This window comes from Tamandua tetradactyla, chromosome 1 (assembly GCF_023851605.1).
Source record: "Tamandua tetradactyla isolate mTamTet1 chromosome 1, mTamTet1.pri, whole genome shotgun sequence".
In the NCBI taxonomy this organism is placed as follows: Eukaryota; Metazoa; Chordata; class Mammalia; order Pilosa; family Myrmecophagidae; genus Tamandua; species Tamandua tetradactyla.
Window position 1 is genome coordinate 130,479,102 of NC_135327.1, and position 27,310 is coordinate 130,506,411.

General features: G+C 39.5%; 1 protein-coding gene across 8 annotated transcripts in view; it reads left to right on the forward strand.

Annotated features, from left to right (window-relative positions):
- The window catches only part of LOC143674793 (uncharacterized), a 447,599-nt gene that overhangs the window by 47,052 nt on the left and 373,237 nt on the right, over positions 1-27,310 (forward strand). For 4 of the 8 annotated variants that reach the window (XR_013171297.1, XR_013171291.1, XR_013171338.1 and 1 more), the window contains one exon: positions 13,031-13,138. Coding sequence is in view for 4 of the 8 variants with exons in the window: in XM_077151195.1 (XP_077007310.1) it covers positions 8,408-8,524; positions 11,030-11,098; positions 13,031-13,057 (213 nt within the window). In the remaining 4 variants the exon portion in view is untranslated. Of the gene's footprint in view, positions 1-8,407; positions 8,525-11,029; positions 11,099-13,030; positions 13,139-15,641; positions 16,528-22,003; positions 22,584-27,310 lie in introns of those variants that run through there. The other 4 variants (XM_077151111.1, XM_077151029.1, XM_077151195.1 and 1 more) reach the window with 3 other exon arrangements.

A 27,310-nucleotide genomic window follows, 5' to 3' on the forward strand; every position in this document is an offset into this window, starting at 1 on the left:
AAGCACTTGAGAAAAATGTGTATCCTGTGTTTGTCAGGTGCAATGTTTTGTAAATGTCTGCTTAGTCTAATTCATTTATCATACTATTCAAAATCTCTGCTTCCTTTTTGATTCTCTATCTAGATATTCATTCCACTGATGAGAGTGGTAAAACTTGAAATCTCTGTTATTGTAAAAATGCTACTTCTCTCTGCAGTGTTGTCAGTGTTTGCCTCATATATTTTGGAGCACTCTGGCTTGGTGCATAAATATTTATGATTGTTATATCTTCTTGATGAATTGTGCCTTTTATTAATGGATAATGTCCTTCTTTGTCTGCTTTATTTTACATGTGCTGGAAGTCTAATTTGTCTGATATTAATATAGCTATCCCTGCTCTTTTCTGGTTCTTGTTTGCCTGAAATATCATTTTTTAACCTTTCACTTTCAACCTATTTTTGTCCTTCACTCTAAAATGATATCTTATAGATAGCATATATTGGGTCTTATTTTTTTTAATCCATACTGCCAGTCTGTGTCTTTTGATTGGGGAGTTGATCCATTAATATTTAAAGTTATTACTATTAAGGCAGTACTTTCTTCTATGATTTTGTCTTTTGAATTTTGTATGTCATATCTTATTTTTCTCTTTTAACCTCTGCTGCTAATCTTTATTTCTACGCTCTTCTCCAAACCTCTCTCTCCTATCTTTTCCTATTTTTCCTGTCTTTTTTATTTCTTGTAGAACAATCTTCTTATTCACACACTTTTTCAGTAACTGTTTGTCTGAAAATATTTAAAACTTCCCCTCATTTTTGAAGGACAGTTTTGCTGGATATAGAATTCTAGATGGATAGTTTTTCTTTTTCAATATCTTAAATATATCATACCACTGTCTTCTTACCTGCAACATTTCTGTTGAGAAATTGGCAAATAGTCTTATTGAGCTTCTTTTGTATGTGATGGGTCACTTCACTCTTGCTGGTTTCAGAATTCTCTCTTGTTCTCTGACCCTTGGCAATCCAATTACTAAAAAGTGTCTTGGAGTAGGTCTATTAAGATCCATTTTCTTTGGGGTATGCTGCACTTCTTGAATCTGTAATTTTATGTCTTTCATAAGAGTTGGGAAATTGTCAGTGATTATTTCCCCTATTATTCTTTCTTCTCCTTTCCCTTATATTCTCCTTCTGGGACACCATAACATATATATTTGTGCACTTCATATTGTCATTTAATTTCCTGAGCCCCTGCTCATTCTATTCCATTCTTTTTCTCATCTTTTATATGTAGAAATTCAAATGTCCTGCCCTCTAGTTCACTAATATTTTCTCCTGCCTCTTTGAATTTGCTATTTATATCTCCATTGTATTTTTTATCTCTTCTATTGCATCTTTCATTTTCATAAATTCTACCATTTGTTTCTTCAAGCTTTCAAATTCTTTAGTATCATCTTCTTTATAGCCTTCATCTCTTTGACATATTTTTCTTCAACTCATTGACTTGATTTAGAAGACGTGTATGAACACCTTTAATTAGTTGTTTCAACTCCTATATCTCACTTGAAGTGTTAGTTTGTTCCTTTGGCCCATATCTTTTGTTTGTTCTTCCTGAATCTTGAGTCTGTCTTGTCTGAGAAATTATGCTTTCTAGGAGACTTGTGATTTTTTGCTAATGTCTATGTATTAGTTAGGGTTCTCTAGAGAAACAGAACCAACAGGAAACACTTGCAAATATAAAATTTATGAAAGTGTCTCACGTGACCATAGGAACGCAGAGTCCAAAATCCACAGGGCAGGCTGCGAAGCCGATGACTCCAATGGATGGCCTGGATGAACTCCACAGGAGAGGCTCACCAGCCAAAGCAGGAATGCAACCTGTCTCCTCTGAGTCCTCCTTAAAAGGCTTCCCATGATTGGATTTAGCATCACTAATTGCAGAAAACACTCCCCTTTGGCTGATTACAAATGGAATCAGCTGTGGATGTAGCTGACGTGATCATGACCTAATCCTATGAAATGTCCTCATTGCAACAGACAGGCCAGTGCTTGCCCAATCAGATGAACAGGTACCACAACTTGGCCAAGTTGACACCTGTCCCTAACCATGACAGTCCACCCCTTGTCAACTTGGCACATATATATATATATATATATATATATTTTTTTTTTTATCTGACAGTACTCAACTGTCCTGCATATAACTGGAAACACATTAAATCTCTCCAGAATAGCATGCAAATCCTTGGGCAACATTCATTCTTAAACTTGATATCTTACAACTTAAATAGTATAGCACAAACAAAACAGCATTACAGTCCTCGTTTCTGTAACTGATCACGTGGTCGAAGTTCATATTTATCACTACCTTCTTCCACTACCCATTCCATGTTCCCTTTCCCCTCAGCAAGCACTTCAGCTGGCCGTGGTTCTTTGCCTGGTGGGGTGACCCAAACCTTCATTCCTGAAGTCTCAGAGCCATTAGTGGTCCTGCCTGGATTGTGTTGTTGCAGTTTTCCATTGATTTTAATCACAGGGCATGGTAATACTAATAGACGCCCCAGGGGATCTCCTATATTCCAAGAAAACTCTTCTTTACCTCCATTATGTAGTTGCAGTCCTACTTCCTTCTGATAGTCAGGGTCAATTACCCCACACAATAATGTAATCCCCTTCTTGGTGTGTTGATCCAGAGGCATAAGTAGCCCAAAGTGGCCAGGTGGCAATCTTAACTTCCAGTTCAGTGGTATCACTGTTGTTTCTCCTGGAGAAAGCACACTCCATTTTGGAACTAAAACCTGTAGACCAGCAGAACTCAGGATAGCAGGGACAGGAAGCAAAAATTTTCCTAGTGGATCACTAGGAGTAATAGTGAGTGGCACCACACACCATTTCCCTTGGTTCCTGGACCCATGGATCCTGGCTATGGGAGAAACAGCACCATACAGTGGACGCTGATTCAGAGCATACACAGCTTCCTGGAGAACATTACCCCAGCCTTTCAAGTTTTTGCCACCTAGTTGGCACCGTAATTGAGTTTTCAAAAGGCCATTCCACCGTTCTATCAATCCAGCAGCTTCTGGATGATGGGGAACATGGTAAGACCAGAGAATTCCATGAGCATGTGCCCATTCCCGCACTTCATTTGCTATGAAGTGTGTTCCTTGATCCGAAGCAATGCTATGTGGAATACCATGATGATGGATAAGGCATTCTGTAAGCCCACGGATAGTAGTTTTGGCAGAAGCATTGCATGCAGGGAAAGCAAACCCATATCCAGAGTATGTGTCTATTCCAGTTAGAACAAATCGCTGCCCCTTCCATGAAGGGAGTGGTCCAATGTAATCAACCTGCCACCATGTAGCTGGCTGGTCACCTCGGGGAACGGTGCCATATCGGGGGCTGAGTGTGGGTCTCTACTGCTGGCAGATTGGGCACTCAGCAGTGGCTGTAGCCAGGTCAGCCTTGGTGAGTGGAAGTCCATGTTGCTGAGCCCATGCATAACCTCCATCCCTACCACTATGACCACTTTGTTCATGAGCCCATTGGGCAATAACAGGAGTTGCTGGGGAAAGAGGCTGACTGGTATCCATAGAACGGGTCATCTTATCCACTTGATTATTAAAATCTTCCTCTGCTGAAGTCACCCTCTGGTGTGCATTCACATGGGACACAAATATCTTCATGTTTTTAGCCCACTCAGAAAGGTCTATCCACATACTTCTTCCCCAGACCTCTTTGTCACCAATTTTCCAATTATGGTCTTTCCAAGTCCCTGACCATCCAGCCAAACCATTAGCAACAGCCCATGAGTCAGTATACAAATGCACCTCTGGCCAGTTTTCCTTCCAAGCAAAATGAACAACCAGGTGCACTGCTCGAAGTTCTGCCCACTGGGAGGATTTCCTCTCACCACTGTCCTTCAAGGACACCCCAGAAAGGGGTTGTAATGCTGCAGCTGTCCACTTTCGGGTGGTACCTGCATATCGTGCTGAACCATCTGTAAACCAGGCCCGAGTTTTCTCTTCCTCAGTCAATTCACTGTAAGGAACTCCCCAAGAGGCCATAGCTCTGGTCTGGGAAAGAGAAGGTAATGTGGCAGCAGGAGAGCAAAACCATGGGCATTTGTGCCACTTCTTCATGTAACTTACTTGTGCCTTCAGGACCTGCTCTGGCTCTATCTCGTATATACCATTTCCACTTTACAATAGAGTGCTGCTGTGCATGCCCAACTTTATGGCTTGGTGGGTCAGACAACACCCAACTCATGATAGGCAACTCAGGTCTCATGGTAACTTGGTGGCCCATGGTTAAGCATTCAGTCTCTACTAAGGCCCAGTAGCAGGCCAAAAGCTGTTTCTCAAAAGGAGAGTAGTTATCTGCAGCAGATGGTAAGGCTTTGCTCCAAAATCCTAAGGGTCTGCGTTGTGATTCTCCTATAGGGGCCTGCCAAAGGCTCCAGACAGCATCTCTATTTGCCACTGACACTTCCAGCACCATTGGATCTGCTGGATCATATGGCCCAAGTGGCAGAGCAGCTTGCACAGCAGCCTGGACCTGTCGCAGAGCCTCCTCTTGTTCAGGTCCCCACTCAAAATTAGCAGCTTTTCTGGTCACTCGATAAATGGGCCGGAGTAGCACACCCAAATGAGGAATATGTTGTCGCCAAAATCCAAAAAGACCCACTAGGCGTTGTGCCTCTTTTTTGGTTGTGGGAGGGGCCAGATGCAGCAATTTATCCTTCACCTTAGAAGGGATATCTCGACATGCCCCACACCACTGGACACCTAGAAATTTTACTGAGGTAGAAGGCCCCTGTATTTTTGTTGGATTTATCTCCCATCCTCTGACACACAAATGCCTTACCAGTAAATCTAGAGTAGTTGCTACTTCTTGCTCACTAGGTCCAATCAACATGATATCATCAATATAATGGACCAGTGTGATGTCTTGTGGGAGGGAGAAACGATCAAGGTCTCTGCGAACAAGATTATGACATAGGGCTGGAGAGTTGATATACCCGTGAGGTAGGACAGTGAAAGTATATTGCTGACCTTGCCAGCTGAAAGCAAACTGTTTCTGGTGGTCCTTACTAATAGCTATTGAGAAAAAAGCATTTGCCAGATCAATAGCTGCATACCAGGTACCAGGGGATGTATTGATTTGCTCAAGCAATGATACTACATCTGGAACAGCAGCTGCAATTGGAGTTACCACCTGGGTGAGTTTACGATAATCCACTGTCATTCTCCAAGACCCATCTGTTTTCTGCACAGGCCAAATAGGAGAGTTGAATGGGGATGTGGTGGGAATCACCACCCCTGAATCTTTCAAGTCCTTAAGAGTGGCAGTAATCTCTGCAATCCCTCCAGGAATACGGTATTGCTTTTGATTTACTATTTTGCTTGGTAGGGGCAGTTCTAGTGGCTTCCACTTGGCCTTTCCCACCATAATAGCCTTCACTGCACGAGTTAGAGAACCAACGTGGGGATTCTGCCAGTTGCTCAATATGTCTATGCCAATTATACATTCCGGAACTGGGGAAATAACTACAGGATGGGTCCGGGGGCCCACCGGACCCACTGTGAGATGGACCTGAGCTAAAACTCCATTGATCACCTGGCCTCCATAAGCCCCCACTCTGACTGGTGGTCCAGAGTGACGTTTTGGGTCCCCTGGAATTAATGTCACTTCTGAACCAGTGTCTAATAATCCCCGAAATATCTGATCATTTCCTTTTTCCCAATGCACAGTTACCCTGGTAAAAGGCCGTCGGTCTCCTTGGGGAAGACTTAGAGGAAGGTTAACAGTATGAATTTGTGGCAGTGTAACAGGTTTCTTCCCCATAGGGATCTGGCCTCCCCTTCATTCAAGGGGCTCAGGGTCTGTAAACTGTTTCAAGTCTGGAAATTGGTTAAGGGGCTGTGACTCTGTGTTTTTGTAATTCAGGTTAGACTTCTGTTCCCTTGACCTAGCACTCTTTTGTTTATACAGCTCCAACAAGAATTTAGTAGACTGCCCTTCTATTGTATTTCTAGGCACCCCATGATTTACTAGCCAATGCCACAAATCTCTGCGTGTCATATAATTTTGATGCCTCCTTTGAGTTTGTTGTCTATTATAATACCCACGTCTACCCTGTCTTTGGTGATTAAGTGCTGCCACCTGGCTTCTGCCAACTCGGGATCCTGTCATCCCCATTGTGTTTAAGGATTCCAGCTCAGTGACAGCAGTTCCTACAGTAATATCTGACCTACAGAGAAGTGCAACCACAGAGCTCTTGAGGGATGATGGTGCTAGTCTCACAAATTTATTTCTCACTGTTCTGGTAAAAGGTGCATCCTCTGGACATTCCTGGGGTGTAAGAGCAGGCTTTACATGATAAATCCACTCTAACATCCCAATCTCTCTAAGCCTCTGGATCCCCTCATCTACATTATACCAGGGCAGTTCTGGCATTTCAACCTCAGGTAATGTTGGCCACCTTTTGACCCATGTTTCAACCAACCACCCAAACAAGCTGTTAACACCTTTTCTAACTGCTCTAGCTATAACATTGAATGCAGAATCTCTGCTTAGTGGGCCCATATCAATAAATTCAGCCTGATCCAGCCTTATATTACTCCCACCATTATCCCACACTCTTAAAATCCATTGCCACACATATTCCCCTGATTTCTGTCTATACAAATTGGAAAACTCACACAGTTCTTTTGGAGTATAACGTACCTCCTCATGTGTGATACTTTGTACCTCACCTTTAGGGGCCTGTTGGGACTTTAGTCTAGTTATAGGTCTAGAAGAAATGAGGGGTGGTGGGGGTGGGTCATGAAAAGAATTAGAAATATCTTCCAAGCCATTTGCTTCAGGGCTTTCATTTGCAGTTTCATCTGGTGAAACAGGATTAATAACTCTAGGGCTAATCCCTTCAGGAGGAGGTTGGGTGGCCAATTCCTCAAGGCAGGCTGGAGGTGGGGCGGCTATGTCCTCAGGGCAGACTATTACAGGGTTATCTAAAGAAGGCTCAGCATGGTCTAGGGTTTCAACCTCACCCCCAACATCATTATCAATCCATATGTCACCATCCCATTTTTCAGGGTCCCACTCCTTTCCAATCAATGCCCTCACTTTAACGGCAGACACCATGCAAGACTGAGATTTCAGTTTACATTGTAAAGTTGCTACTCTAACAATAAGATTCTGAGTCTGATTTTCAGAGATCTCAAGTCTACGGCTACAGGAAATAAAATTTTCCTTCAGGATACTCATAGAAACCTCTACATCTTTCAGACGGCACTTAAGCTTCTTGTTTGAAGCCTTAAGCCCATCCCTTTCACCCTTTAATGTAGACAGTGTATCTAACAACAACCAACCAACATCTCTATAACTCTTATTCCTACAAAACTCTGTAAAGGTGTCAAAAACATTATCCCCCAGAGTCTGGCTTCGTACAAGCGAAGCATTAGGAGAATCGAATGATGATATTTTGACTATCTCCTTTGCCAATTCAGTCCATGGATTGGGAGTGTCATTCTGATTACGGGAATCAGAGTCCTTAGTGTCTCTGAGCCCAGTCAGAGTAGAAAACCATTCATAAAAACCCATTTTTAAGATTCTGTTCCTTAAGAACCACTCCCGGTACCAAGATGTATTAGTTAGGGTTCTCTAGAGAAACAGAACCAACAGGAAACACTTGCAAATATAAAATTTATGAAAGTGTCTCACGTGACCGTAGGAACGCAGAGTCCAAAATCCACAGGGCAGGCTGCGAAGCCGATGACTCCAATGGATGGCCTGGACGAACTCCACAGGAGAGGCTCACCAGCCAAAGCAGGAATGCAACCTGTCTCCTCTGAGTCCTCCTTAAAAGGCTTCCCATGATTGGATTTAGCATCACTAATTGCAGAAAACACTCCCCTTTGGCTGATTACAAATGGAATCAGCTGTGGATGTAGCTGACGTGATCATGACCTAATCCTATGAAATGTCCTCATTGCAACAGACAGGCCAGTGCTTGCCCAATCAGATGAACAGGTACCACAACTTGGCCAAGTTGACACCTGTCCCTAACCATGACAGTCTAGGTATTTGCTTTCCTGATTAGTTTATTCTGGAGGTCATTTTCTCTCTTTTGCGTAGGGTTTTCTTGTTGGTTGGCTTTGTTCTCTATGTTTTTTTTGGCACTCAGATCAAGTTATCTAGACCTCTAGCATAACTTCTGTTTAACTGATTAGAAATTTTCAGCTCTTGTTTTTCTGGTTCCTGCCCTGCCAGATAGGATCATCCCCAATCATAATTTCTCAGACAAGACAGCCTCAAGACTCAGGAAGAACATGTAATTAATACCCAGTTTCCCTGGGTATGAAACTGAGCAGGGTGTCAAGTCTTTCCCATGAAGCCTCTTGATTCTGTGTTTTTCCTGTCCTTCCCAGAAAGCTGTGCTTGTCCACCTGCAGCTTCCCACCAGTTTAAAGTGGCATGTTGTCTTTAGTTCTCCTCAGACCCTGTCCTTGCCTGGGGCATGGTTGAAACAGAGACTGAGACAGAAGGTAAGCTCAAACTGTTTCTGTTTTCCAGCCCCTGGGGTGTATTCTCTGAATGAGAGCCACCACTTGTGCTGGGCCCTGCCCCCCCATTTTCCTGGGGAAGATATGCCTTTTAGGGAATTATATCCTTAACCTGACTAGTTACTTTATCTTTCAGAAATAACTTAACTTGCTTGAGGCATGCTGAGGACTGAAAATTCCTGCAGCTTTCTTTAATGGGCTGCTAAAAGGTTAAAAAAAAGAAAAAAAAAAGATGAGGACAAAGAAAAAAGGAAGAAAAATCCTTTTAAGAGTTGGTCCCCAGCACCCCAGGTTCACCAATCGAGAGCCAGAGCTGGCAGCTGGCTCTGCTTGGGGCACAGCCCTTTTCCAGTATTCTGAGCTCACCCAACCTCAAAAGCCTCTGGTTTGTTTGTTTGTCTTCTTGTCGGCCCTGCCTCTTCTCCCCCAGGTAGAGACCTCCAGATTCCTTTTGTGCTTGCTCCAGGTTTATCTGTGCTCAGGGCTTGTATTCAGCAGTTCAAATTTGTTCATTAAATGTGCAACTGGAGCTTGAATGAGACTCCTAGAAGAGACTGCTTCTTTTTCCCACAGGGAAGTGACTCCAAAACAGCCTCCCATGCCAGTGGGGGAGGGGTGCCAGCCTCCACAATTTGGGAGACATTACTTGCAGTTCTGCCTCATGATCTTGGCCCTTCCACCCATTGCAAACTGGTATATGATGTGTGTCTGGTCATGCAAGTGCCCCAAACAGTTGTTCCAGAGTTCCTTGCCACTTACTAGCTGCCCAAGAGGATGAACCAAATTCCACACTTCCCTAGGCAGCCATTTTGTCACATCCTCCAAGCCTTTATTCCTGACCAGGGAACAATTAGTTTTTTCCATAAGCTTTTAAAAATCTCTTATAAGGATTTGACTATTTAAAATGCAATAATTCCTGTTATGGCTACCTTTAAAATTTTTCTTCCTTGAAGCCTTCCATATTATTCCAGCTGTAAGTGTTTCCTCCATTTACTAAACTCTCATACACTTTGTGCTATGTTTACCATTTTGATCATAATTTTGCTTGATATTTTATTGCATATAATCTTTTATTGAAAAATGATCTTTCTTCCTCATTAGATTGTAAACTACTGGCTATCAAAGACAATGTCTTAGATATTGTTAGTGCTAAAGGTTGTCAAATGTCAGTTAAATGAAAAATTCCAAGTAGCATGCAATTCTTGAGAGATTGGTCAGGAGATTAGAAAAAATAATTTGGAGATTCCACTCAAGCTATGAAGATCACCAAAAAAGATTTGATGTTTTCAAAGTGATATTCTAGTAGGTCAATTTTGGTACTTAGATAAATTTGGCCAGATAGCTCTGATCTTTCCTTTGTCTTTAAATTGTTTATTGATTATAGGGAAAGGAAGTGTAAATTAAAACTGGAGAAGTTGAGAACATTTGGAAAAATTAGAATGATTAGGATGAAGGGAAAGCAGCACATAAGTTGACAGGTTAAATTCCTTGAAAGCATGAATGACTGGACAGCAAACTAGGGACCAGGCTTGCATAATATTATTTGAAGTTAGAGAAGAGAGTTCTGATTTCCTTCCATTTTTTTACATTCAGGCTGTTTGAAGTCTCTTTATGTATTTAAAATTCCAAATAACCATAAAATTAGATTAAGTAGTAGAAATTAATTGATTGGACCCTTTCCTATGAGCCTGTTTTATTCATAGAGAAGATGAAAGAAGCAAGAAACTTGGGTGATTTCACTGAAAAGGGGGATACTGCTATTTGAAATGATGGAATCAGAAAGAGATGATGACAATGTACAAAAGGAGAAATGCCTATTCCACTATTTGGGCTTGTGCCAAAAAAAAAAAAAAGTCAATCTCCTATTTCTTTTATTTTATGAATTTAAAGGAGAATGAATTAAGGGAGGATTTTTAGGAGGTAGTCAAACTGATTTACACATTGTACTAAACTTTGATACTTAGGGTAATTCCTGTTAATTTACTTCCAATCAATATTATAAATTGGCTAAGTCATTCAATATAGAATGTATGAAAGAACTATTCTTTTCTTTTCAAAGTAAATTTTTATTTTTCAAAACACCTAGGTGTGCTGTATTTTTCAGTGTGTGCATGTGCATGTATGTGAGATTAAGTACATTGACATTCCAGTGTTTTTTTCATCCTCAGTCTCCTAACCTCATTACAAAACATCTGATTTGGAGCCTCCCCAAACTCCCTGCAGCCTACCTTTGTCTTTTTCTTTTTAGAAGCTGCCAAGTCTAATAGAAGTTGCAGGCTTGTCAGCAAGAAAAGAGAGTGCAGAAATTGGGCATGTCAAAAGTTTCCTCTCTGGATCTGAACAAAATGGTGATGGGGGTGGGGTGGAGGAATACAGCACACAGGAGAACATTTTTATCTGATGACAGTATGTGTCCATGTAATGTCTTCTCTTGGATAATTTCAAAGTGTTTTATACAGTGAGTTAACTCTTACTGTTTCCTGATAGGAAAGGATTATATTGTTTACTGCTGGAGAGAGAAAGAGAAGAGAGAGTAAGAGAGAGAATATAGATAAGGTAAATTGTTCAACAAGGTGGTCAGCAGTAAATACAGAATTAAGTTGCAGGGAGACAGTTTACCATTAGTACCCTATCAGGTCTTACAAAGGAGAACACATATCATACATGTTTCCACACAAAGAGCATCACCTTCATCTCTGAAATTTTCTCAAGTTCATAAACGATAAAATATTTCAAACCAACACCATTTTTGCCTTGTGATAAATAAAGTCTTAAGTATATCTGTAACTGGCTTCTATTTTAGCCGTGTCATAGTAACTGGTATTGGACTTACCCTCCTGCTGAAGTTAACTATAAACCTGACAAAACATAATAGGCAAACTTGCTGAGTAAGATGGTAGAGATTTGGGAAACTGCTCCAGAAGTTTCAGTTTTAAGCCAAATCCTCATCAACAAAACATCAGCTAAAAACTGGATTTTCCTTGTAGTTTGACTAATTAGCAGCCATTTCTCATTTTTTTTCTGGAAACTATATGCCAATATTCCTTTGGGAACCAATACATATGTTCCCAAGGTGAGGCGAATGCACTTCGGGTTTGGCAGGTGGCTTGTGACACCCCCTCTGACTAACCAGAATATCAAATGTTCCTGGCCAAAGCAGTTGGTTCAGGGATGAACCTGTGATTAAATCATTGCCAACCAGGGTTAATTTCAGGACACTTTTTAGAACCCCAGGAGAAAAACCTCTTTTTTGGTTGGAGTGGTTTAGAGGATTGGAAATAAGCCTGGGGCTGCTGGTGGCCATCTTGCCACCATGACAAAGTGCGAGCCTGGCTGAGAATAATCACTGAGGAATGCAGAGCCGAGAGATGGAGTATTAGTTAACACTGACAGTATGTTTCCCTTGGCCCAGCTAGTATTTCCTAGTTGTATGAAATAATAAAAACTTATTTTTTGCTTCAGTTTGAAATCTGTTTTATGTCACATGTGGCTAAACGATTCCTGAATAGCACCTCTTCATTGCTTTTCACCACTGGGCACTTACTCTGTGCCAGAAATTATGTTTAATGTTCTACACCAATTATTTTATTGAGATAATAAACCACCTTTCTATCCGGTTACCCCTACCTACAAGGACTGTTGCTGTCCTGAATCTCAAATGGCACCAGGCTTCATGATGGGTCCCATTGTGTTCACTCTCTTTATGATCCTCAAAAATGCAATTATTCCAAAGTCAGCTCTTCCACCATATTCCTATCAGGATTCTCATCTTGCTCAGTTCTCTTACTTATTTTAAATAAAGTCATCTGATAAATTAAGCCATTAGTTTTTAGCACATCAATGTAAGTTCATTTGTTGCCACTTGAGGGATGGTTGAAATTTTAAATGGGCCAAAGCATTGGCTGAAAAAAAAGATACAGGAAATAGTCTCAATCATGGAATTTTAGGTGCCTCCATGTACAGATAATTAAGCATCAGAGTCTAATTGATGTTCTTCAAGTTACAGCACTTATGAAAACCATACTCAAATAGAAATCAAATTGTGCATGTTAGACACTGTGAAATTTGGGGCTAATAATAATCCTAACCTCAATTACATGCTATTGACAAGTTATCTCAGGCATGTGGAGATCTTCTAGTCATGAAGTGACCTTAAAGCATAATTTTCCTGTCATGCTTTGTTGATAAATTCAAGGAAAAATCATTAGTGTGTTGTAGTCAGCTGAAAATGAACTCGCAAGAGTCAATTACAAATACTTCTTCCCAAGTCTTTATATAGTGACATAACATTGTAGCTTGAATTGGCCATAGTGGGAATATTTATACTACAGAACACTAAAACTCAGTTCCACAATCCCCCAAAAGAGATGCTTGTCAACCATTTACCAGTGCACCACTGAAGCTAAATTTAACAAATGCAGTCTTAAAATCTACTTCTAAAGAGCCAATATAACAGCCGAGCATATCAGTGTTTTTTTTTTACTGCAGATCACATCCCATTCATGTGTCATCTAATGAACTGCCCAACAAGCATTGAAAAATAGATAGAAGCGTTGAGAATATAATAGAAGTATCAAAGATCTTCATGTAGTAAAGGTGAGTTTTCCTTCCTAAAACTTTAGCTTGTCATGTATCTATGTGTGTATGAGTGTGTGCTTTTCATGTGTTCCGGGTTAAAGTGTAAAATAATTCCTTACAGTGAGTCACGGAAAAAAAAAAAAGCTTCGAAAGTCATGGTTTTAGAATGTTGGCTCCATAGGTGAAACAACTATTTGAATTTACTTCATGATGTCAGTGTATGGCCACATATCTGTGACTCATTTTACGTATATGTAAAATGGGAATAATCATAGTATTATCTCATGGGGTTGTTTCTAGGATTAAATGAGATAATGCATGGTATGGGTTCAATAACTGTTAACTACTATTAATATTGTTGGTAGTAAGGATAATTTGTTCAAAGCTCCATCATCAACAAATTGGAGGATGTTCTGGAATCTCCATGTAACCACCTAGAGTCCAAAGTTATTTTTGTGTCAGGATTGGATAACTTTGCTTATCTAGCCTTTATTTCTTCATTTAGTGAACAGAACCACCTTGTGATTTATCTTCGAATGTCCTGTCTTTCCTCTGTCTTGTGTTTAGAGCTATGTGATCTTGGGGGAATTGCTGGCTGTCTGAATAATGCAGGGAGGGACCTAAGGTCCAAGGTATAAATTCTAAATTATTCAGTGTTTATGGGTGTTGAAGACCATAAAACTCTAGGAGAAGATAGAAAGTGGTCCCTGAAGAAAAAGCTGCACGGGACTCATGGCAATTTAATTTATTCTGTTGCTCCAGAAAATATTTCTGTCTCTGCTGTCTTGGTTCCGACCTGTCATACCGAGTTTTTGTTGGGAGGGAGTTGGGCACCCGGAAACCTCTTGTTCTTAGCCAGTTTGGTCTACAGTGCCAGTAGACTCTCATGATATAGACTATGCCAATGGCAGACTATTTGCTAAAACTCTGCCAACCAAATCCTCTCAGCCTTAATTTTCATAATTCCAAAGCCCTAGGGGCCTCAGTATAGAGGATTAGGGCCCTTGTGGCTGTAATAATTATTAGTCTTTAAATTCCATGGCAAGTACTGTGACCATGCCAATAAGTCTGGGTTCTCTTCTGCCCTCTTATCCACTCCGTGCATGTTTCAGAGAGAACTGATCCCTTATGTCTGTACAAATATGAGAGGCCACCAAGATACAGCTATAATTTGAGGCAAAGATTTTTAGCTAACAGATCTATCTTTTTTATAGCCTGATCTTTCATACTGGTTCTGACTTTATCTGTGCTTTAAAAAAGACTAAGTGTAACCTGGAGTCCTCATATAACATAACCTGAATGTTTGCTTTCCTTTCTTTGTATTCCACCCGTTATCACCATGAAATTATGGCACTCCTCTGTTACAGAAGGCCCATTTCCCTAGGCAATAAAGGCAGGGCTAGACACAAATGAGTGTATACCATGAATTCTTGATATAAAGGCCAAACACAAGCAAAACAATGTTTGATGTTAGAACTCAGGGTAGACTTTACTCTTTGGGTAGGGGAAGGAGTTGTTAGTGACTGGAAGAAAAACTGAGAAGGGATTGACATGTTGAATCCTGGCAACTCTCTCTTTCTGGATCTGGGTTCTGGTTTCATGAGGGATGTTCAGTGTGTAAAAATCTGTCAAGATGTATAGTTATGATATATGCATTTTTCTGCAAGTATATTTTACTTCAATTAAAAATTAGAGTTGAAAAAGCAGAACTAAAGTGAAAAAAAATGGCTAGAATGGCTCTATCTTTTAAAATGGTCTTATATGACGAATTAGCCACAGAGGTATTGATATGAACTTGCAACTGTGGGCTTATGGATGACATTATCCTTGAGAGAATCCCTTAAAAGCTGGAGAGAGACCCTGGTGTAAAATGAGGTGTCTTACCTCATTAGGAGTGAGTGATGGCCAAGCAGAGGCCTCCTTCTCATTATAAAAGGAAGCCAGCTACTTTGTTTTCCTTCCTGTATTCAAGCAGAAACCAGGAATCTGAGTGTAAATGACAAATACACCAGTCACGTACAGTCTGACAATGGGTACCTCCAATTTAACAGTTCAGTCTGGATGAGAATAGAAAGGTGAAGAGTAAGTTCCAATCGGAAGAGCAGAACCTCAGGCCCATTCTGAAGTGAGGCAACTGTTATTTTCACAGTTGGAGTTCTGAAAGTAAATGGAATTATTTTTTGGCTTTATTATGTTCCAGTGTTCAGGCAATTCTGTTCAATAATTAAAAATATATATCTATATCTATATAAGAATGTATATATATATATATATATACTCACTCATTTTACCTATTACATGTCAGGTCCTCTGGTTGTTTCTAAGGATGCAAGGATCAATGGGACATTTATTGCATTTAACTGCAGTAAAAAATGGTTTCCTAAGACTCTTATAACTACAAAATGCTAAAGATGAACTGCAATGCAAACTTATCTTGGCAGAACACTCTGTTGTAACAAACCTGATGAGGCCTGAGTGTCTCTCTTTTCATTGCAGTAATTTGTTGATTTTTCCTATACAGATTGAGACAGATTACCATTGCAAGGTATGAGGTGCTGACTGTCATGGCAGGGTACCAAGATGTGTGGATTGAATTGTGTCCTCCAAAAGTTATGTTTGAGTCTTAAACCCTGGACTTGTGAATGTGATCCTACTTGTAAATAGGATCTTTGAAGATGTTTTTAGTTAAAATGAGGCCTTAATCCAAAATGACTGGTGTCCTTATGAAGAGAGGAGAATTGGACATAGCTAGCCATGTGACTGGGGCAGAGACTGTGCTATGCCACAAGAGTGAAGATGAACCACTACCAGGACACTACTGACTACAAAGGAAGCCCGGCCCTGTGAACATGTTGATTTGGACTTTCAGTAGATTGAATTATGTATCCCAAGAAAGAACATATTAATCTGCATTCCTGTGGGTGTGAACTCATGTGTACACAGGACCTTCTGAAAACGTTATTTTTAGTTAAGTTGTGGCCCAACTGTATCAGGATAGGCTTCTGTGCATATTCTTGGAATTCTTTAAAAAACAGAGAAATTCAGCCACAGTTAGTGAAAGAAGGCCATATGGTAGGAATGTGGATGTCAGCAAAACAGACAAACAAACAAAAACCACACAAAAAAAGAGCAGACACCAAGAGAGAGTGATGGTTGTGATGGTTGTGTGATGAGAGGAAGAGATGCAAACTAAGGAATACCAAGGAATGTGGCAAGCCAGCACCAAAACACTATAGACTTTGGAAAAAAAGCAGAGTCTTGCTGCTACCTTGATTTTGGACTCCTAGCCTCCAAAATTGTGAGACAATAAATGCTTGTTGTGGAAGCCAGCCTATTGTGTGGTATTTGTCACAGCAGCCTGGCAAACTAACACAGACTTCTAGACTCCAGAACTGTGAGATAATACATTTATGTGATTTTAAGCCACCCAAATTGTGCTGTTTTGTTGCAGCAGCCCCAGAAAACCGAGGGCTTTTGGTTACTTCAGATGTGGTTAACTTTTGAGTATGACTATTCTGCCCTCTGTGATGCCTGACCCATTTATAAGACTGAGAAACTGATGCCCACAGAGGGCCATGCACTGGCTTAAGTTCAAAATGTCAACATGTAGTAGTGCTGAGAACATATCCCAGGTATCTTTCTACTATTTTACTTATGATTTATGTTTCTGATTCTAGTGGACCCTCCTACTTAAAATGTTGAAAAATAATTATATAAAAGCTTTTAAAATTATCCTTCTTCCCCAATAGTTTAGGTACATTCTTTGTTCTATATTCAAGCTTTCATGAAGTTCTGGCTGCTCTTTTACTTAGAGTAGTTCCAAATTGGCTTTTTTTTTTTTTTTTTTGGTCTCTACTGTTAGATAGCATTGACCTTTTGCTGATTGACTGCTGTAGCCTTTTATTTACATTTCATGCACCTTCTTTCTCTTCAGTCTATCAAAGATACTGTCATAAACTTGACCAGATTCATATATCCCCTTTGATTTATCCAGGCTGGATTATTCTGGAGCAAATTTGTGTAATATATTTGGTCATAATCTGTATTTTGAAAGAGTGCTATTGGTCATTAAATGAACTGTGGTACAAGTTTTTGTCAGGCTTTGAACAAAGCAGTTATAAGAGCCAAACCCATGAGTTCTGGAAGATCTGTGTGGGTTACTGTGTTCTTTCCAACAGATAATGCATTGCCAGACATATTGAGGGCACGCAGCAGATATATATATATATATATTTTTTTTTTTTTTTTACAAAGCAAATGAAAGAGTATTTTCCATTTTGTTTCCACAGTTTATAGTAAATCCTAGTGTTTTCACTAGATCCTTGATTTCTGAATGGGAAAAGTAACCAACATTTCTTTGAATTCATATGCATATTGCTTTACATATGCTCATTTACTCTTCCCAGCAACTCTCTTATGAATAGGGAGGGTTGCAAATTGCCTTCCGGGCAAACTTAAGTGCTTGCTCAGGACTCCTCATTTACTGTGGTGGAACAGATCTGTCTGATTCCTGGTGTCTAGCACTCCAAAGCAGACTGAAAGCCAGTCAGGAAGAACCTGCGTGGAAGGCAACTTAAGGGCTTGTTTGTCTCTCTGGTGCATCGCTTTTCTTGAATATGTTTGTGTAGGCTTCAGCTGAATTCCTACAGTATTGTTTTCTCAAAAGTATTTCCCCTCAAGTCTATATGTGTTCTGATTTAACCTCAGGAGGCCTTTTCTTCTAGGCCATGACACCTGGAAATGATCCGGACTTGTTTAGGGACCATTGAATATGCATGTTTCCGCACCTTGGCACCCATTAGTCTTCTCATCAAGGCCACCTTTGGAGCCCACTCCATTCACTGTCCAGATGTTTCGTTAACTTGTGGCTTAGAACAAAGTATTTATGCCTTGCTGTTTAGCATACATATAGGGTAATAACCTTGGGGAATTTCAAAAGCCCTGCACTGCAATTCCTGTGAAATTGTAGATAAAATGATCCTGGTGGTAGGTATGCGAGACTAGCCAAGCATCCCCCTCCACAGCCTGTCAGTGACCCATTTGACAACAGGAGGGCTGCCAGCCTGGGATCTGCAGTGGGGCTCACAAGATGTTGCTCAGAGGATGGTATTTCACAGGCTACCTAGAGAAAAACTGAAAACCAAGGAGAAAGCTGATCTTGTTTGAAAACCTTATTTCTTTATGAGGTAGAAAATCATAGTGGTAGTAAGAATTAGAAATAAGCCATAATTTTTTTATGAGAAATATTGCCTTATATTTTATTTAAAGATGCACAAAAATAAATACATGGATTTCTTCAAGTACTGCTGATGTCACGTGAACTTCATTAGAATGTTAGAAACTGAGTGTGTCAAATGATTTTTGTGCTGATCTAAAAAAAAAAATCTTAAACATTTGCCTTAGACCACTCTTCTGGAATGTATTATTAGAGACAAGAAAGTTCAACATATAGAATGTCAGGTATGTTGACACTATCTGTGGCACGAATGAACCAGAAGAGGATAAGAGTTCTTTTTGAGGTTGTAAGTTGACTTTATGACAGAGAACAACAGGAAAGTAGCCTAATTCTATGGAAAATCTCAAAGTGTACCTCTTAACTCACTTAATGCTCTTTTCCCCAAACAAGTACCATCCCTGGCACCACAGCTAAACCTGTGTTCTTTTTAAAATCTGAGTTTTTATAGATCATCGTAGGAAAGCCTTAGAAATCATCCACCAGAACCTTGATCCTCTCAATATCCATGTGAAGAAACTGAGTCTCAGGAGGGGGATTATTTAGACTCCCTATTTCAGGATCTTGCTTTAAAACATATTTAAGGGTCCTTGCTGCTGATGAAGTCTAGTCTGCACATAGTTCATATATTGGGAACATCTGTGGATGTGACACACTGAGCTTGGTTCTTCAAATATATATTCATCTTCTAGCCAGAGACATGTTAATTTCCCCCAAATGATTTGTAATTCTTACCTACATTTTCCTTTCATTAGACAATATTATCCCTTCCCAAGGGGATAGTTAGCTAAAGAAAGAGTCGGAGATAGTGGTGTGGAATCCTGAAGTGTGTATTGGCCACATGCTGCTGCTCTGAGAACAATGTGAGAATATGAAAGCTTCAAACAAAAGCAAAAAGTAAAATAATAGATGTATCCATTGGTTATTTCCTGCCTTATGATAGGGGGAAGAAAGGATATTTCCTTAAGGAAGGTAACTACTTCAGTCTACTGAGCTTTTGAAAAACTCGCGGTTAACCATAGGGCAACAGAAAAAGCAATAGTGGAGAGAACCCAACTAAAGAACACTAACTGTTCCCTCGCACGAGCATTAGCTCCAGGCTGTGCTGTTTAGTGGGGTGTGAAATCACAATTAACAGAGCAAGCATTTTGTAAGTGAGCCGAAACTGCTTCAGATTACATCCAGCTATTAGATGCTTTTAGAATAACCACACGGAACAACTCCATGTTTATTGGGCTGTGATATGCTCTTTAAAAAATATAAATAAAAACAGTTGATTATAGTATTTTGGATCTCAGCTGTTTACCGATATGGCATGCAGAAGCAGGAAATGGACACAGCTGAAATGACACCGAGAGCTGATGGTACCAAGTGAATCCAATAGAGAATTCCTGAGGTTTTATTTATCTGCTTGTACACTTCTGGTGAGATTATTCCTGGACTCTGTTAAATGTATGTGGTTTAGGCTAAACCTCTTCAATACCTAGGTGATGGAAACAAATGAGTGGGAGCTCAGCAAACTCTTCAAATCTGTAAGAACAGAGACTTTGATATATAGAGAAGAGCAAAGATATTAAATATCACACATGCCTATATGATAGCCTTTTTATGGAATAAAAGGACCTTATAGAAATAAGATCCAAAATATGGAAAGTAAATCCCCTGTCAATTTTTTGCTAAAATAATGGCTTTGAAATCCTTTTCCACCTCTAAGATATTAGAGGGTCTGTTATTAATTCTATTTTGATGCATTTCAATGAGTGTTTAGAAATTGTAGTCACAAGAACATTTTCCAGATAAAACATTTTTTTGTTTAGTTCCTTGAAACTTTGATAAGCCAATGTTACAGGTAACCTTTCACCACATGTCTCAAAGGTGTCCACCTGTTCAAATTTTTCTCAGGATAATTGGACACTTACTTTCATGTGGAAAGTAACTTATGAAATGCCTCCTCCAACTCCTTGGAGGGCAGGCAGCAGTGAGCGCCCTTGCCCATGTTATTAAATCACTTGATATCAGAGCGAGGACTAGAACCAAGTTGATGACTCCAGTGGAATATGTCTATATTGAAGGGTGTCAATGGCTGATCTGCAAAATTAGTAGAGAGGTGATAGCAGCATATGAAGCCAGCATGAGGCACTTGGTTCCTTTCAGTTTTTGTCAAGCCAACACTGTGATGTTTGCCAACTCTATTATTCAAAGAAGCTAATTCCAAATGGTCTGCTTTACCCAAGATTCACTAAAAATACCACCGGATCTCTGTCCAATTTTCCTTTTGAGTATGTGATATAAGCCCTGTGAAATCAGCTTTCCTGATTTGGGCATTAGCAAATGCATCAGGAGCTAGTTCATACTAATGAGACAGATGCTGAAGGCCACACCTGGTCTCTGTCTAGTGAGTTATATGGCCTTGGAAAGTCTCAGTTTTGGCTTTCCAATTTGTAAAATAAAGAGGTTGGGCTGAGTGTTCTCTAAGGTATTCTTTAAGTTGCATGTATTTTTTTGCCCATTCTAAGTTTGGTGTTGACAAATATTTCTGTAACTTTATCACTCTGTTTAATTTCACAACACTACTCTAAGCCTCTCAAACCCAGCTCAAATTTCTATTGAAGTGATTAAGAAATTTTTTTTCCTAAACAGTGTTGACCAATCACAAATCATATGTGTGATTTGGTTTCCCAGGTGTAGGGATATATTTTATTCATTTATCTCCCACTTTTTTTTAACCTGGCCCACCAAGGATTGAACACAGTTAAACTAAGTTGTCACAAAATAAGGACTGGAGAGCCAGAAGGAGGGAAACATTAGAATAATATGCCATAAACTCAATATTGTTGAGCAGTAATTGAAGTTTGATGCCTACTGGCCAGAAGTTTTGTGTTGCTACCAAAGTTGGAAGAAAAGGAAGGGAGGATAAAAGAAAAAAGGAAATATTTACTGAGGTCCAACTTTGTTTAAGGCTTGGGGCTACACATACCATTATAGGTTTAATTTGTCCTTTCTGTCATTCATTCATTTGAATAAGTATTAATCAGACTCTCAAGATACAAAGATGAACAAGATCAATATAGTACTTAATCCTTAATTTTACACAAAAGGAAAAGCTCCTATACATTTTATAAAACTATAGATTTCTATTAGAAAGCTCTGGAAATGTGGCCTTTCTTTTAATGATTCATCCTGACCATGAATGACAGCAATAACAAAAAGGATTATGTATACTTTTTATTATTTTATAATGTTAAAGCACATTCTATCCAAAGAAATCCCACTCCAAGTGTCCATTTCTTAGCTTCCTAAACTTTTGATGGGCAGCTCTGTAGGAAAGCATTCACATTGTGTTCACTCTTTTGAATTGGAGGCGTAGCACAGTGAGCTCATGTGACTTCTCCAAGGACACAGAATGAAGTGGCAGAAACCCTAGACCTGAGATGAATGCAGGTGCCTAGGGGAAGATTTCTAGTAATATTTTCACTTTCCTGACTGTTTAGTCAGATTTTCTAGTGCCCACGTTTCCAGGTTTGAGGGGTGGTGTTCTAGATCTGGGCCCACCTTCTACTGAAGTGGAAATGGAAAGTGCTAAGATAAGGAAGAGGCTCTCGAGGGCTTAGGCTCACCTGCCAAGTCAAATTTGCTTTATCTCTCTCAAGCAGTGTTTGCCTCTCTGCTGTGGTCAAATCCCCAGACATTTTGCTGCTGTTGAACAGTGCCAACTGGAGAAGAACATGACCCATATGCCAGCTCTAGAAGACTTATGAGATAAAAGGGAAATTTCCATAAGGTAAAATGCATAAATGAGAAAGCCAAATTTTCCTTCTCATTGTAAATCAGCCACTTATTATTCCAGGCCATGAAACACAAAGATAATCAGTGCACTTAGACTTGGCTGCAGTAAAGGGAACCAGCAAGTATAGGTGGCTAGAAGTCCAAGGGCCTGGGCATGAGAAATAAAAGAGCACATTTCTGCTTCTGCTGCCCATCATTTGGTGTACTCCCAAGAGTGCTTTTCTTGTACCTTTTGTAAGACAAATCATGTTCCATGTGGTAGGAAATCATCTCTGCACTTGTTTTTGTCACCACTTTGGAGCTCATGGAAATTCCTTAAAAGAGTATTCAGCTTTTATTCTTCTACACACACCAAAATGCCACCACAGTGCCTGACACTAGTGCTTGATCTAATCTCTTATGTGGAGGTGCTCATCCACACGACCCTCACATTGCTAGGACAGGAACAGGAGGTTGGAAGTTCCTTACTGCCCTAGTGGAGATTCACCATGAGAGGCCTATTGAGGATCTTTGCTATTTTGCCTCTGAGCCTCATATTCAAGGGTGATAATGCCTCTTGATGGGGTTTTGCAGTGGAAAATTCTTCATGTTGTCCATTGTAGGGTAGAATCAACAGTCTAGTCCCCTGCAATTCTTTTAGGGTCCCAGAATGTCTGAGAGAGAGACCCCAATCATACATTAGGTTGCTTCAGGGAGCACTAGTTTCTGGCACCTCATGTCTTCTCTACCCCTTGAAGAAATACTTAAGCACTCTCTAACATGGTACTTGGGCCTGCCTTGAGCCATCCTTTTAGCAGGGGTGTGAGTTGTGCTGCTGGTGAGGTATATGGAGGCAGTGCCCAGAAGAGGGGAACTTTTTGTAGTGGACTTGTGGTGAGAAGAGCTGCATCAGAGGTCTGTCATTACCCATTGGCTTTATGATCTTAAGCAATTCTTTATGTCTCAGTTTTTTATCTGTAAGATGACACTTACCCACCTCAGAGTTTTTGTGAATTTAAATGAGATATTGCTCAAAATAATTCTTATTTAAATGATAGAAAACTTTACCATCTATTATCTTACTATTAATGTCTCATCCTTCCTTCTTGAAAATTATATATTGAAATGGTTTAGATCAGCCATGCAGTTGCCTAAATGATGGGTTTTGAGGGGGGACTTAAGCATTCCCTTCTAGTCCCCCAGCCTCTCACCAGGCTGCAATCCTACTGTTAGATTTATTTTTTATACCCATAAGTCTCTTACAATGATATAAATTTCATTGGCAAGAGTAATATCATGAACTTTTTTTCCCCAGTCATTAGAGGACAGTTCAGGTGCCTAGGGGTGAAAGGTTGATTAAAAGTTCCAAAAACACACCTTTTCAGCCTTCCAGTTTTTCCCTGGTCATAGAATGGGGTAGGGTTAGGGAACCACTTTTATGGTTTACTCTTTTAACTTCAAAGATATAGAAATAGGTCCTGATGCAGGAATTAATTTGTCTTAAGTCTTTAAGCAGAGCTGAGATTGGACTCAACTCTTCTGTCTCTCACACTGGCTTACTTCTGTACCTCTTCTCCTTAGACTACTCAACACAGTTGACTAGGGATATTAACTTACTTCCTGTACCACCTGTTCCGTAGGGTAAATCCATGGCATATTTATCTCTGTCCATTTCACAGACTCTGTTTTTCCAAGTGATTGAAATGTTGCATGCTTTCATGATCTGGGGTGGCGAGGTCTCAGGAAAATGTTGTGGGAGGGGAGAAATTTTAGGATAAAAGTGACTGCTTTCACCTGACTGTCAAGGTTAATCTACACATATTCACGTTTCCTCCTTCACCTGCCTGCAAAGGTTGAATTAGACATGAACTGTATAGTATGATCTTTACATCTCCAGCTGACAAGCTCCACAATGTGCTGGACAATAGAGTGGCTCAGGGAAAAATGCATGGAGCAAAAATAATTTCCATCATTCTGGGAGGAAGATGACAGATCAAACAAAGCAGGTTCTGGATGAAATGAAGTGGGTGATTTAAAAGTCCTTGCAATGGACCTCTTTTGACCTTTCTGTTTTCAGTCAGTTATTGGATTGGTTTCTGAAATGACCCAATAAATCATCTCTCATCCTGCCTCTGCCATAGTTTGACTTTCAAATCCTCAGTTTCTCGAACCTTCCTTATGGGGAAATGGTTGTGATTCATTGGCTTCAAAATTGTATGACTATATATATGTATGTGTGTGTATGTATATGAAATCGTTTGGTTTTTGGGTTACACACTTGTCCCAGAAATTTTATTTGGATCAGCAAAGAGATTTATTTATTTTTTATTCTGGATAGTTCGTATTCTGTGTTTTCATTGGCAACAGATATTGCTGTTTGTACATTTTTCTTTTTCACAAATTCTTACCTTTTAAATTATTTGACTTGATTGCCATTTTTAAATCAATAGAATGTTGTTGTATAATATTTCATCTTTCACTGGCAACAGATACTGCCGTTTGTACATTTTTATTTTTCACAAACTTTTACCTTTTAAATTATTTGACTTGATTGCCATTTTTGAATCAATAGAATATTGTCGCATAATATTTTATCATTCATCTTCTGCTCTCCAGCCTGGATTTTACTTTCCCCAGAATGAGTTACTCTAAGGACAAGTTAAAACTTATTTCTGCCTCCTCAAAATGGAAACTGGACCGATAGAATGGCAATCAGATCTAATTGATTACCTCTCTTATTGTTGCTCAATTTGCAATTGAGAAACACAGTTTTTCCAATTTGTTTATTTTCTCATTTATATTTGATTTGCATACATTTACTCATCCCTTTGGGTATTTTGTTGAGATTTCTATGTTTTGCCTTTGATGCAAATTTGCATTTATAAATATAGTTAATATATTTGAATAGTTGCAATTGTGCCAAGCATACCTTCTTTTCTTCTTTTTTTATTTTTTTGCATGGGGAACCGAACCTGGGTCTCTGGCATGGCAGAGAAGAACTCTGCCGCTGAGCCACTGTGGCCCCAAGCATACCTTCTTAATGCAATCATTATTTCCTTTAATTCTCACAATATCCTAGTGAGCTAATGATAATATTCCCATTTTAGAAATGAGGAAACCGAAGAAATAAAGATATTTAAATTGCCTAATAATGCAAAACTAGTAGAAAGGGTTTAATCATTTTACTCTGATGCCTTAGGTAACATTTACTTTACCTATCTTTATGTATATTTGGCTTTGATTTTACTTCAGTTAAAGTTCTAAAACATGCATCCATGTTGTCTTAGGATAATAGTTCATGAATGGAATCATCAGGAGGATTTATTAAAATACAAGCTTGTTGGGCTCCAGTAGTTTCTGATTCAGGAGGTTTAGAATGGTGCTCAAGAATTTGCATTTTCAACAAGTTTCTAGGTGGATGTGGATTCTGCAGATCTGGCACAATGTTTCAAGAACCACTGACTTGGTTCATCCCCTTCAGTTAAAGACACTACTTCTACCTGTTCACCAAAATGTTGTTAGTTAATATACAATGGGGAACAAGTCAAGGGCAATGAAGATCAGAAAGAGTGGGACTATAGATAAAAATTTGAGTTATTTTATAAACTCTATACAAAATTCAGACCAGTAAGAATAGAAACAAAATCACCTATGTGAAATAGTCTGACCCAGTACTAAGTGGAGAGGAGTTCTCAGGCCACAGGGAAAGTAAGCATTACAATATTCTGGGGAGGCAAAGAAACTCTGAGTAGCCAAGAGACCAGGCAGAATTATTTCAGGTAGATTGCATGGGGCTTACACATGGACATTTGCGTTGTGAAAGAGAGGAAGGAAGAGAAGAAGAATTGGAGGAGGGGAGAAGGAACATTTATATGCTACTAATGACTTAGGTTAGCAAAGTAGAAAATATATATATAAACAATGAGCTTATCAATCAACTTATCAATCAATGAAGGAAATCTTTTTCTTTTTTTCCTACCTTGGGAGAGAATCATGAATGATTTATGACTTTTCTTTTAGCTTTCCAATGACTGCTGTCGTGTCAGCCTTCATAAGGCTGCTCTTTAAGTTTAAGCAGTGCCTTTGGCTGAATTGGGCCACAGGAGCATTCGCTCTGGGACTGGGAGTATTGATTCTTCCAAGTCTGCGGTTGGGCACCACAATCAGCAGTCCCTTAGTTCAAGGGAAATATCTAATACTAATGGTTCAGAAACTACAGGCGGCTCTGTAGATTTAGCCATTTTCTAGTTCTTTCATTATAGCTGTTAGTTACGGCAGACATTTATGGGAAGCCTGGGTCTGATTTTGCTAGGAAGTGATAATTTACCAAAGCCCTTCTATTCTTTGTTCTCAGTTCATTGACCATTCTCATTTTGGCAGCCTGTTTTCATCAGAGATAGCTATTCTTGGCTCCCTGTTATACTGGCTCTGTTGCTAGAACTGTGACTTGACATCAGTTGAATGATTGATTGTGTACTATTGCTCAAGAAAAATATGAGATGACCAGGATGATGAAGAGTACTCTGTAAATTTCAACTACTTGGCATATGGGGAAGAGGAACAGTGGTATTATAAAGTAGGCAAAGATGTCCAAGGGGCATCTCAGAATGAAAAGGCCCAGATGTAAACATTATGGAACATTAAGGCCCTTCACCTGCAATTTCAACTCACACTTCATAATGCAGGGTTAGGAAATAGTGATTTAAACTGTAGGTACATTCTGTAACTCTGAAGAAGCATGTAATGTTCCAGGTTACCTTTATTACCATGATCATAGAATTAAAAGGGATTTGAACTGAGTTTAGAGATCATTTATTAGGACTCGAGTGCTCTACACAATGTCTATTAAGTAATCACTAGGATTAAAACTTCAATCTCATTTTTATTATACAAGGAGTCCCTCCTTCCACTAAGTCAATACAAGCTCAAAAACCTTCAGAGGCACTCCAGTGCCTACAGCATAAGGCAACTGGATTCAGAGCAGAAATTATTTGAGTTTGAATATACAGATTTGATGCTTACTAAGTGTGTGATTTGGAGCTAGTCACAATTTCATTGAGCCTCAGTTTCTTCATCTGTAAAATGAGGGTAAGAACATATGTTTCACAGGGAACGTGTGAGGATTAAATAAAATCAAGTGAGATAATGTACTTAAAAGCATAATGCCTGAATTTATACTTGACTTTTAAGCT